Source organism: Salvia hispanica, chromosome 3 (genome assembly GCF_029641045.1).
Source record: "Salvia hispanica isolate PSC_SH4W2 chromosome 3, Shi_PSC_v1, whole genome shotgun sequence".
Taxonomy (NCBI): Eukaryota; Viridiplantae; Streptophyta; class Magnoliopsida; order Lamiales; family Lamiaceae; genus Salvia; species Salvia hispanica.
The window spans coordinates 65,170,849-65,183,811 of NC_142694.1; the positions used below are offsets into that span (position 1 = coordinate 65,170,849).

At 36.8% G+C, this 12,963-nt stretch overlaps 1 protein-coding gene across 1 annotated transcript; it reads left to right on the top strand.

The window, feature by feature from the left end:
• Window positions 1-319: 319 nt before the first annotated feature.
• HKL3 (hexokinase-like 3) lies at window positions 320-7,338 on the top strand. Its single transcript, XM_089066265.1, has 7 exons — window positions 320-597; window positions 3,386-3,542; window positions 3,861-4,040; window positions 5,800-5,874; window positions 5,947-6,198; window positions 6,410-6,622; window positions 6,913-7,338. Exons 1-7 carry the CDS (start codon window positions 320-322, stop codon window positions 7,225-7,227), a joined length of 1,470 nt encoding a protein of 489 aa, XP_088922391.1. The 3' UTR covers window positions 7,228-7,338.
• The last annotated feature ends 5,625 nt before the right edge of the window (window positions 7,339-12,963 follow it).

A 12,963-nucleotide genomic window follows, 5' to 3' on the forward strand; every position in this document is an offset into this window, starting at 1 on the left:
AGATTGTTTTAGTAATAGACCATATGAGCTATATTGAATAATATGAGAATGTAGATGTATTTTACTAGTGTCATAAATGTTTATTCAAAAGTCAAGTTAATCATTAATACAACTAAAAATAATGTTTATTAATAAGTCTTGTAAATGCATAAATAAAATAAAATATGTGCTACCAAATAGAAGTAGCAAATTAACCTAGAAAGGAATGTTTCAAACTCGGATCTACTTTCTCTCTTGATAACTGTAAGTTTCCACTATTTTCTTGCAAAATAATGCGTTATAACCAGAAAAGAACGTATGATTTGAATTTGTTGTAAAGATGAAGCGGGAATTGGTGGTAGTGGCGGCTGCGACGACGGCAGCCGCGACGGTGGCGGGAGTAGCTTTTTTGGTGAGGCAATGGAGGCGACAGAGCAACCAACAATTGAGCGCACAACGCATCCTCCGAGAATTCGCAAGGTGGTGCGCGACGCCGACGTCAAAGCTATGGCAGGTGGCAAATGAAATGGCATCGGACATGGAAGCAGAGCTCACCCCCGGTGATAGAGGTGGAAACCTAGGCGTTCCCGTTTCTTATCTCGCAGGTCTTCCCACAGGGTACGTAGCTTCTTTATTTAACATTTTTAACAATTCTAAATAATTTCTTTTAGATTTCTTTATCATCTAAAATTTTAAGTACTCCCTCCATCCAGCAATAGGAGTCCTATTTAGTTATGACACAAATTTTAAGAAAATGTAAAGAAAAGTTGATTGAATAATGGAATATAAGTCTCATTTATATATATTAGTTTTATAATGAAATGTGAGTGAAATAAATTGATGGGATGTAAAACTTATTTATTATTTATGGTAAAAATGAAATATGACTCTTATTAAGGGTCAAACGAAAATGACATAACATAACTCTTATTCGGGAGGGACGGAGGGAGTACCTGATACGGACCGGTTTTTTTCTTTTATTTTTAAGTCACTCGATCGTGCAAGTAGTTTGGTTGCATGATGCCAACGGGAATTCAAACACTTACTTTTGTCCAATAATGTTACTTTAGGAGTATATACTTGAATAGATCATTAGTATGACCAATACATGAATTTACCTTACGCTTTCTTCATTCACTACCAATAGTTTTACAATAATTGCTATGATTATTAATGTAAAATTGGTAAATTAAGATATAGAATAAAGTAGATGATGTATTGTTAGTTATGGCAGAGATGTAAAAATCATGCCTAGGGTACACTTAGGTCACATGCGCTTAAAGTGTAGTTGTAATCACGCAACCACTGTAAGTGAAACATTTTTTCTTTTTGGGATGTCCCACTTATATTAATATATTTTTTCTTTTGAAGTGTCCCATTCTAAATGTGACATTTCTTAAAGTAGAAACACCGTTTTCTCTTAGTTACTGTGACATTTAACTCACAAAATAATATTGCATAAAACCTTGGCTGAATAATAAATGTTCCACTTAGAATGGAATTGAGGAATTATTTCACTGATTGGAGTAAAGCGAAATTACACTCATTTATCCATATTTTAGTAATTATTAATATGTGTATAATTGTTCATTCATTAATATATGCATGCTAGACCGATATTTGAATTATGCCCCAATTCATGGACGAAAATGACTATTGGACTCAAACTAGAATTAGTTATTGAGTGAATTTTGTGATAATACTTAAGCTTATAAAATATTTTTTAAAAAGAAATATCGGACTAAAAATGGCCACGAAGTAAGTATTGTCACGCTGAACTTTTGTATTGCCTTTAAACTCAAAAGAATATCTTTTAGTTCATGTTAGCAAGCACGTATCATCTTCAGGTGCCAACTGTGATTTTGGATACAAAAATCACTTTTGGACTAAAACTGTCACAAATCCAATTTGTTTGGCGTTAAGAAAATATTGATTATCCTTGTATAAAGTAATTTTGAGATATTAAACAGAAGAATTTTTCAGAAGTAAGTATTGTCACGCTGAACTTTTGTATTGCCTTTAAACTCAAAAGAATATCTTTTAGTTCATGTTAGCAAGCACGTATCATCTTCAGGTGCCAACTGTGATTTTGGATACAAAAATCACTTTTGGACTAAAACTGTCACAAATCCAATTTGTTTGGCGTTAAGAAAATATTGATTATCCTTGTATAAAGTAATTTTGAGATATTAAACAGAAGAATTTTTCAGAAGTAAGTATTGTCACGCTGAACTTTTGTATTGCCTTTAAACTCAAAAGAATATCTTTTAGTTCATGTTAGCAAGCACGTATCATCTTCAGGTGCCAACTGTGATTTTGGATACAAAAATCACTTTTGGACTAAAACTGTCACAAATCCAATTTGTTTGGCGTTAAGAAAATATTGATTATCCTTGTATAAAGTAATTTTGAGATATTAAACAGAAGAATTTTTCAGAAGTAAGTATTGTCACGCTGAACTTTTGTATTGCCTTTAAACTCAAAAGAATATCTTTTAGTTCATGTTAGCAAGCACGTATCATCTTCAGGTGCCAACTGTGATTTTGGATACAAAAATCACTTTTGGACTAAAACTGTCACAAATCCAATTTGTTTGGCGTTAAGAAAATATTGATTATCCTTGTATAAAGTAATTTTGAGATATTAAACAGAAGAATTTTTCAGATGGTAAATGTAGTACTCCCTCCGTTTCTTCATAGTTGAGGCGAAACTTTTAGGCACGAAATTTTAGAAAGGAATATTGGGTGTGTTAAACAAATAGATAAAAAAGTTAGAGAGAGGAAAATGTGGAGAGAATAAAGTATAAAGTGAATAAAGTAGAGAGAATAAAGTAAGAGATAGTAAAGTAAGAAAGAGAAAAAGGTTACCATATATAAAAATGACTCAACTATGAAGAAACTTTCCGAAATGGAAAAATGACTCGACTATGAAGAAATGAAGGGAGTACTCTTTAAAAAGTTAGTCTGATTTCCGTTTATGAAAATTTTCTTTATCACTCTCTCTTCGAATTTAATTTTAGGAGTTTCTATTTGAACAGAGAAATTTTCATTTTATCTCTCTCTTTCATATTTCACCATTTCCACATTAAAACACTGCAATACACAAATTAGATTACTCATTACGCGGCATCAGAATTGATAAGTATTGTCTCTGGTCTTCATTAAATGCCTCATTTCATTTTACTTTGACTATTTTTAATAAGTGGACCGCACATTCGACTAACTTATTCTACTAAAAATAATTGAATATATAAAAGTTAGGACTCATACTCCACTAACTTTTTCCATCCAATTTTCTTCACAAAATCAAATAACGTTTTACAAATGCGCATCACTCTACGGGAGGAATTATGTGTTATGAAATTGTTGACGAGTGCAATTTGATTTAAAGCTGAAAAGTTGTTCAGGGAAGAGAAAGGAACATTCTATGGGATAAATCTGCGTGGAACAAATTTTATGATAGTAAGGGGAAAACTTGAAGGCAGAAACGAAGCATTGAGTGATCTGTCCCGACAAGAGATTGAAATTCCTCTTCATATACTGTCTAGTGATGACTCTACAAAGGTATGTCATAAACACAACAAATAAATGCATTACATTCTACTCCTTCCGTCCCAACTAAGTTGGGTCGTATTTTTTTTTGAAATTTTTCAATTAAATTGGATCATTTCTTTTTTTTGACAAAATATAAAACATCCAATTATTTTTTACTTTATTTCATCATCTACTTTACTCTTTTTTTTTTTTTTTATTACTTTATTTATATCACCTATTTTTCAATACATTTTTTTAATTTTCGTGTTTAAAATTTTTGACTCTAACTTAGTTAGAACAAATAAAGTAGTAAATATATTGGACGTGGATGAATATGATGTTGGTCAGGAATTATGTGATTTAATGGCGGTTGAGGTGGCAAAATTCGTTGGGTTACACGTGGAGAGTGATGGGAAGGTGGGAGAAAAAGAAAGGATACTGGGCTTCACTGTATCACTTCCGGTAGATGACCTATTGCCATCTTCTGCCCTTCATTCCAAATGGAGACATCTATCTGTCAACGATGCAGTTGAGTCATTTCTCTTTTTTCTTTCTTATATATTTCCTCTGTTTATGAATGTGAGTCCATTTTTATCTGATAACGGTTTTAAGAAATATTAAAAAAAGTGGGTGGAATAGAGGTCCCACTTGTATATATTAGTTTTAAATAATATGTGAGTTAAATGAGTTAGTGGGATGTAGGTCTTTTTACCATTTATGGTAATTATGAACCGAGACTCTTATTCGTGAACGGACCAAAATGAAAAAACGGGACTCCTATTCGTGGACGGAGGGAGTACCTTTTTATCATTTTATTTGAGGCACTTTTGTTTCTCAGTCGTTTCGGAAAAATAATACTCCCTTCGTCCCATGCTATTCACACTTTTCACTTTGATAACGTAAATCTGAACATAAGTAATTAGTATAATTAAATTAGAACTTTAAATATAATAACAACACTTAAATAAGGAACACCCTAACTAACTCTAATATCTTAATTAAATATAATAATTTTTTATTTAAAATAAAAATAGTACAAATAGTTTGGGCAGTTCGAACATGAAACGTGCAAGTAGCATGAGAAAGAGGGAGTACTTCTTATCATTTTATTTGAGGCACTTTTGTTTCTCAGTTGTTTTCGAAAAATGATACTTCTTCTGTCTTAAGAAAGTTGAGTCATTTTTTTTTGTACTCGTTTTGAAAAAATCGTACCCCCTCCGTCCCATAATAAGAGTCATATTTTGCTATTTCCGTGGGTCCTACAATATGTGTCTTATTTGACTTTTACCATAAATGGTATGTAAGTTCCACATTCCACCAACTTATTCATTCATATCTTATTACTCCCTCCGTCTACAAAAAATAGACAAGATTGTGAATGACACGAGTTTTAATGTATAATTGGTAAAGTAAGAGAGAGATAGGAAAAGGTAGTGAAATGAGTGTTAGCGGTTTGTGGGGTCAACATTTAGAATGATGTGTATGGTTAGTATTGGTTAAAAACATTCCTTTTTGAACTTAGTCTATTTTTTTTGGACGGACCAAAATGGAAAAACTTGTCTATTTTTCATGGACGGAGGGAGTAAAAAACTAATATATATATATATAAGTAGGATCCATATTTCACTAATTTATTAACCCACTTTTCTTTATATTTCTTAAAACCCGTGCCCAAACCAGATAGGACTTCTATTTTGGGATGGAAAGAGTAATAATTAGCTAAAGTGGATAAATAGTAAAGTAAAAGCAGGAACAATGTAGAGAAGAGTCTTTTTCAAAACAAGTGAAAAAAAATGAAGCAACTCCATTTTTCTTGGGAAAGATTGAGTAATAAATAATTAAAGTGAAGAAAGAGTAAAATAAAAGAGAAAATGATGTAAGAGAAGAGTTTTATCTATATTATATACTCTCTTAGACTACTCGTTAACTATGTTATATTATTTTCCCAAAACAAGTGAAAAAAAGAAGAGGCTCAAGAACATGAGACGAATACAGTAGTAATTACTCCCTCCGTTCCATAGTAATGGATGTGTTTGAGATTAAGAAAAATTGTGTTAGGTGAGTTAAGTAAAGGGAGAATAAAGTGGAAATGAAAAAGGTATAGAAATGAAGAGAAAAAAAAAGTAAGAGAGAGTAAAGTAGGTGTGGAAAAATGTGTTGACTTTTACTAAAACTGGAAATGACTCTATTATTATGGAACGTACCAAAATGGTAAAATGACTTTATAACTATGGAACGGAGGGAATAGTAATTATATAGAGTAACATATATAGCTTATCGTGATCAGGTGGGAGGGGAATTAGCACAAGAAATGAACCAGGCGTTGAAGAAGCATGGCATTGAGATGCGTGTTTACGCAGTAGTAAGTTCATTATTAGTACTACAAGGTTGAACAAATGGGGATCAGAATGAATTGATGAATGAATTAATTTAGGTGAATGACACAATTGGGCATCTTGCCGGAGGAAGATATTACAACAAAGAGAGTGTGGCTGCGGTGAGTCTAGGAATGGGAACAGACGTTGCTTATATTGAATCATTGCCTCAACAAATAGTGAAGGAATCATCATCAGAAGCTGCAGAGACGGCTATTAATATGCAATGGGGAAACTTCTTTTCCTCCCATCTTCCACTCACTGAGTACGATGCTTCCTTAGATGCCGAGAGCACCGATCCGGGATGCCGGGTACGTCATACTCCTATCCATTAAATCCACGGCGCTCATCATGTATCTCAATTCATGATAGTAACTGATACATACCAAACAAGAGAATTCATCCCAAAAGACTAAAAATGTTAAGAGAGAGAGTTCATTTAGTCTATATACCCTACGTCAGTTGTTGTCCTCACAATCGATGTGGGATATTGAATTTGTAATAGTAACATTTTGTTGGCAGATATTCGAGAAGCTTATTTCAGGCATGTATTTGGGAGAGATTGTGAGGAGAGTGCTGCTGAGAATGGCGGAAGAGTCTGCGTTGTTCGGAGACGTGGTACCACCCAAGCTAACCATCTCTTACTCCCTGAGGTCACCAGACATGGCCGCTATGCACCAGGACACATCACAGGATTATGAAATTGTGCAGGCCAAACTCAAGGAGATTTTCAACGTAGTCATCCTATATTTATACTAACTATGTTAATGTGCTACTTGCTAATTATATCAACCTATTATATTAAAAATATCAACACAATGACATGACTACGTCAGTTGATATTTTATAACTGTCAAGATAAATTTGTGATGACATACGCATGTCATTACGTTGACATTTTTTATATAATGTGTTGATTCGTTAGCAAGTAACACATTAATTAGTTAACTCACTAACGCAACACCTGTCACTATATATATATATATATGTAAGTATGAGTAATATATAGTAGTAGCCATGTGCAGATCGAGAGCTCGACTACGTTGGTGAGGGAGATGGTGACGGAGATCTGCGACGTGGTGGCGGAGCGTGGGGCGCGGCTGGTGGGGGCCGGGATCGTGGGTATAGTGAAGAAGATGGGGAGATTAGCCAACAGGAAGAGCGTCATCACCATCGAAGGAGGGTTGTACGAGCACTACCGGATATACCGAAACTACCTACACAGCACCGTCTGGGAGATGCTTGGAACGGATCTCTGCGACAACGTCATCATCGACCATTCTCACGGCGGCTCCGGCGCTGCCTCGATATTTTTGGCTGCCTCACAGACTGATCATTAACCTTTTTCTTGTTTAAACATCGATTTATCCATACCTGCTCTTTATCATTAACCAATGCACCAATTTTGACATTTTAACACATCCACGTTGCTTTTCAATTATATACTGCATCTGTCCTATTAAAAATAAAACATTTTCCTTTATGGGTTGTTCCATTAAAAATGTACGTTTTATAAAATGGAAACAACACCATCTCTACTTTTTCCACTTTCTTACTTTACTCTGGCTTCATTAACTCACAAAACAAACTATATAAAATTCCGTTCTGAAAAGCAAACGTTTAATACTCACTCTGTCCCAAGGAAGATGACCCCTTACTTGGGCGGTACAAGATTTTATTCAACTTAATTTTGTGTGTTATGAGGAGAGAGTAAGTAAGAGAGAGAACAAAGTAGAGATAAAAAAATGTTTCCATTTTTAGTAATGAGTCATCTTAATTGGGACAAACCAGAAAAAAAAAAGTGGGTCATTTTTAATTGGACGGAGGGAGTATTTATTGGGACGGAAAGAGTACTTGTTATATAATTGTTGTATTCAACATCTATACTAGATTTATGCTCCATGATACATATACATATTTTGTTAAAGAAATCTATACTAATTGTACTTGTCCTCTATAATGATGATAATTCAAAAATATATAACGACCGCATAGGGGAGTGATCAATTGCTAACTCATCATTTAATTACTAACTACAACTAATTTAAGGCCATAGGATTTTAAAAAACGTGTGGTTTACAATTTGCCACGTGTAATTTTCATTTTTATTAATTAAATCGAAAAAGATAAAAAAAAAACTCCAAATTAGGGTTTTGGATGAAAATGTCAATATAGTGTTCCGAAAATATCAACACAATGCTTTGAGAATGTCAACACAATGCTTTAAGAATGTTAACCCATTGTTTATATTGACATTGTACATGTATTATATTGACATATTTTATATAGTATGTTGACATTTCTGCTTGCACGAAAAAATTAAAAATTTTCGAATTTTTTTTCAAATTTTGACATCGGAACATATGCATACATGATATCGTTGGAATCCTTATGAAATTATCTTTAATTTGATATAGGTTATATGAATTTTAAGTTTTGAGATTTCTTTTAAAAGTTAGTTATAACTAAACATGTAGTTAATTGACATTAATACCCCTATTGATATTTTTTGGAATTAATCCTATGGTCTTATTGACGTTTTTCGTTAATCGTATTGACATTTAGAGATTACTAATCTAAGCCCTTAATTTGAATATCTAATGGCTATTATTTAGTTGTAGTTAGCAATTAAGTTATGAGTTAGCAATATAACACTCCCCCGACTGCATATACCACATATATTGATTATAATTCTCCCTCAAGTCCCAAATATACCATATTAGACGAGCGAATTTTAAGAAATTATTTGAATTTATAAGAAAACAAGCGAAAAGAATTAGTAGAGCGTGGTGCCTATTTTTATATATTTAAGTTTAGAATATAGTAGAATGTGAGGTCCTCGTACTGATGAAAATATGGAACATTTAATAAGAACTAGTAGGAGTGTTATATACTGATAATATTGGTTGTATGTGAAATATATATACCGAGGGTTATACTAAAATGATAACCCAAATTAAAATGATAATATTAGATTTAGGGACTGATTCAACCTTAATCTACCACGTGGCAAGTTTGCTTGCCTAAGTATCGCAGATTACTTGATTACTTGTGATTTCGTATTGAAGATTGCTTGGAACTATATGCCGAGTTGCTTGGCTAAATATCACAGATTGCTTCGCTATTTATCGCAGATGACTTGCTTAGATTGTAATTTTAACTATGGTGTCACTATACTGTTCTGATATCGTATCGATGTTGCTTGGAACCTTATGCTGAGTTGTTTGCCTATGTATCGTAGATTGCTTACCTAAGTATCACATATAGCATGTGAACGGTCAGGTTTGTTTCCCTTGGTTTTTCGTATGTAAATTTGAGTGTATCCAACTGATCAGGAAGTGATTTCCGCCCCAGCTGAGTCGTTGGTACGATAACCGGGACCTGGCTTCAAACAAATTTCCTCAACCCACTTCTACTGATTAGTATAGTGGAGGTAAGGGTCGAATCCCACGAGGATGGACACGTTTAGATAACTGTGGTGACTTTCCTGGGTGTTTGGTTAGCTACCACGCTTGGGTTGAGATTTTACCTAGACAGGAAATAAATGTAGTACTCTACTGACTAGTAGGCGAGAAAACGACAGACATGTGGGAGTGTTCGTGAAAATAGGGGACAAGGTGTATCAGAGACATATGGAAAGCAGACAGTTACTAAAAGAGGAAAATTAGACAACAAGGTATATCTGATGGATGGGGGCGTTCTGACAGGTCTGGGCAGTACATCTGAAAAGTAGGGAACAAAAGCAAAAGTAACTTAAAAGTAAAGTGGTTCAAACTAAAGTTGATTTTGACGTTTTCTTCTTCACCAAGTATTGACCAAAAATCATATGAACACAGACACCATAACTAAACTTCAGATTCATAAATTCAAACTCAAGATCCATCAATTAAAATGCTCAAACTTAAATTAAACGGTGAAACTGCAACCTTACTTCTACCGACTGGCATACAAGGTGGTAATCACGGTGCAGAAAAGAAACTCATGCATGAAAACTTGACTAAACATGGCTACAACCTTAAATCAACAACTCTCAATAAGGAAGCACTCAGAAATTAAAAGCAATAACTAGATCTAACTTTCCTAGGCAGAATGAAGCAAACTCGAACCAAAGCGACATGCGAAATAGAAACTTCATAATGTAAATGTTGGAAAATAGCAAGCACTTCAAAAGAGCAACAGCGATGAGTGTTTGCAAATAACTAACGATGAAAACAAGTAAACTTTAAACTAAGAAAGCGAATAAGATTGTTTGTGCCACTCCGGGCGATGATACTACTACACTGCTACGATAACTGGCTGGAACGACGGACTGATGACTTCTTCGGCAAACTCTGGACGTCAAGTGACCATGGCTGTGGCGAGGAACGAACGAAAAGTGGATAATGCTGAAAGATGGATTTTCTAGAGAGAATTCTACTAAGTGTAATTGTCGAACTGTGAACTGAGAGCTTCGAACCGAACTCCTCTCTCTCTCCAAGTGGCTTCTTTTATAGGGAGGCTTGCCCTTGCTTTTAGGGTAGACTTCTCCCGCACTTTGACCTTTTTGCCCTTGTCAATGATCATCCCAGCTATCCTCCTTCTCCATCTCGAGCCTTTTATCTGGCATGCATCCTGGTCAGTATCGCACCCTTCTGGCGCCCTTTTCACTTGCGTCACCCGAATCGTCACCTACTGACTTGGATCCTTCAATCCTGCACACTTAAGCAACTGTTTTGCAGATAATACATGCATTTCACGACATACTGACCAGTAACCAAGGCTCAGAATTCAACTTATCAAACTGCTCACACTTACCACATGCTTGTCCTCAAGCGTGAAGACAAACAAAAATAAATAAGTCGGATTCGAGCCTGGTTACTTCCCCTGACTGACTCTACCTAGCTAGACTCAAGACTCTGACGTAAAAGAAAAGAAAACAAAATAACGACACAAACACATAACACATATAGTTAACTTAAACACATAGAACAGGCTATATTTTCAACCACCCTTCCCCTCGAGATCAGGTGCAATCTGGCCTTAGGCAGCCTTGAACTTCCGCCGCCCCCCTTTTCTTCCCCAGTCAGTATATCTGCTTGTCAGGATCACCCAATCCTAGGCCAAACACTGGGTTCACTCAGTCACTCATTCCTCACAGGGGATGTTAGGACTGTTTTCTCTCAATGCTTAACCACAGATGTTTCGGACTCAGATCTCACATGCAGCTCCCGAAGGTCTTTAAGGCTTGTAATGGGGCTAGTGGCTTGTAGTGTTTGGAGTAGTTGTCCCTAAGGCCCTAAGGTTCAACAATAACTACTTATTTGATGAGGGAGAACTGTGTGCATTCGGGCTTCTGGCTAGGGCTTCTTCTTCGGCTGGACAATTTCTGACATTGGCTTCCAACTGGTCAGTAGCTTCTTTGTGGCTTCGCCACCCTTATTCCTTCTTCTCCTTTCTCTTTTGTGGTCAAGTATCTGCGACCATTTTCTTCAATTTCTTTTTCTGTGGCTTTGCCACCCTTATTCCTTCTATTTTTTTTGGATCTGGAAATCTCAGATCGATTTTTTTCTTCTTTCTTTGCTTTTCTTTTCTTCAGTTGGTCCCTTTTGTATGTCCTCCTGGGCAGTTGCTTCCTTGCTTCATGCCTTGCACGCACACAATTTAAACACATAAATCTACCTATTTAATAAAAGTACGAAAACATAAACAAAAGAAAGAAACTTAAAAATTAAAAAGAAAACTAACTGGTCAGTTTGGGGTGGTTAAGTCAGATGTTCCTCCTGCTCCTTCTTGGGGCAGGGTTCTGTGCAGGTGGGTCCGTTACTTCTTCTTCAGTAGGTCCGGGTTGGTTGTCATCATCCTCCTGTTGTCCGTCGCCGTCTTCTTCCTCAGGTCCGGTGGGTTCTTCTTCCTGTCCTCCATGTCCGCTTGTTCCAGCTTCACTGCTTGCTTTCCCTCTTGCCAACTCCTTTAGTATGCTCTCCATTAGGGCTGTCAGTTTTGCCATCTCTGCCCGCGATTGTCTGTTCTCCTCAGCCAGCTCAGTCACTGCCCGCTCCAGATTTTCTTGCCTCAGCCTCTGCGCTTGGTCGATCTGGGCAGCTTGCACCTCCTGGCCTTGTTGTGCCCTTCCTCCAGGGGCTTCTCCCATTGGGTAGAACTGGGGTACACCTTCTCTGTAGTATACCAAGTTGGTGCGGACGAAGAAGGGTATATCAAATAGGCCAGGAGCGTCGACCATGTACATTGGAGACAGGTCCTGTGCCTCTGTTATGATGATGTTGTTGCGCATGAAGGCTCCTAGTATGTGGCAGAGCGACAAGTTTCTGGCTGGGTAGGTGGCTATCAGGTGGCATTGGTAGGCTGTCCAAAACCCTAGGTGCAGTTTCCTTCCATGCTTAACGCACCATACCAAGTACAATTCGGTCATGGACGTTCTTGCAGCAGAGTTGCTCTGCCCCAGTAGGTTATAGCCTAAGTAGAGCTGCACCAATCGTAGCATGGAATTGTTGAAGTGGGTGGATCTGGATTTTGTGGAGGCGAACTGGCCAGCATTGGGGTGGGTTAACTCCTCCCAGGCTTCCTGGGGCTCAAATTCTATATGTCGCCTCGGTACCCCCCTCTCACGGCTTCTCCAGTCCGGACCTATAGCCTCCTCCAGGCTACACATACCCAATCGCACAGTCCACTCTATCAGACTCATCGACAGTTCTCCACCGAATATCCTAAAGGAGATTGACACCTCGTCTAGGTCCGTAGTGAGTTGGAACCTAAACGTGGTGAAGAACTCCTTCGCTAATCTCACAGATATCTCTGGGTCCCTATTCTCTAACAGCCATTCAAAACCCAATGCTTCCATACTAGCCAGGAAGGAATCACGAATAGACAACTCATCCAAAGAGGGTATATGGAGTACCTTTCCGCATTTGACTTGCTTGCTACTGTCATCCTTGTCGTCAAATGCATCTTGAAGCTTTTTGGTGTCGTAGTGCTTCATGTCCTCCATAAGCTCATCAGTGAGCGTTACCCTCCACCGCCGGTACACAATCCTCTCTACCGGAGGGTGGACTAGTTCAAGGTGGTTGTCGGGGAGCTGC

Bases quoted from the DNA above. Each gene is read 5' to 3' on its own strand.
- HKL3 (XM_089066265.1), top strand. From the start codon at position 320: ATGAAGCGGGAATTGGTGGTAGTGGCGGCTGCGACGACGGCAGCCGCG. The intron at 6,199-6,409 runs GTACGTCATACT...TTTTGTTGGCAG, and splicing joins GCACCGATCCGGGATGCCGG to ATATTCGAGAAGCTTATTTC. The intron at 6,623-6,912 runs GTAGTCATCCTA...AGCCATGTGCAG, and splicing joins AACTCAAGGAGATTTTCAAC to ATCGAGAGCTCGACTACGTT.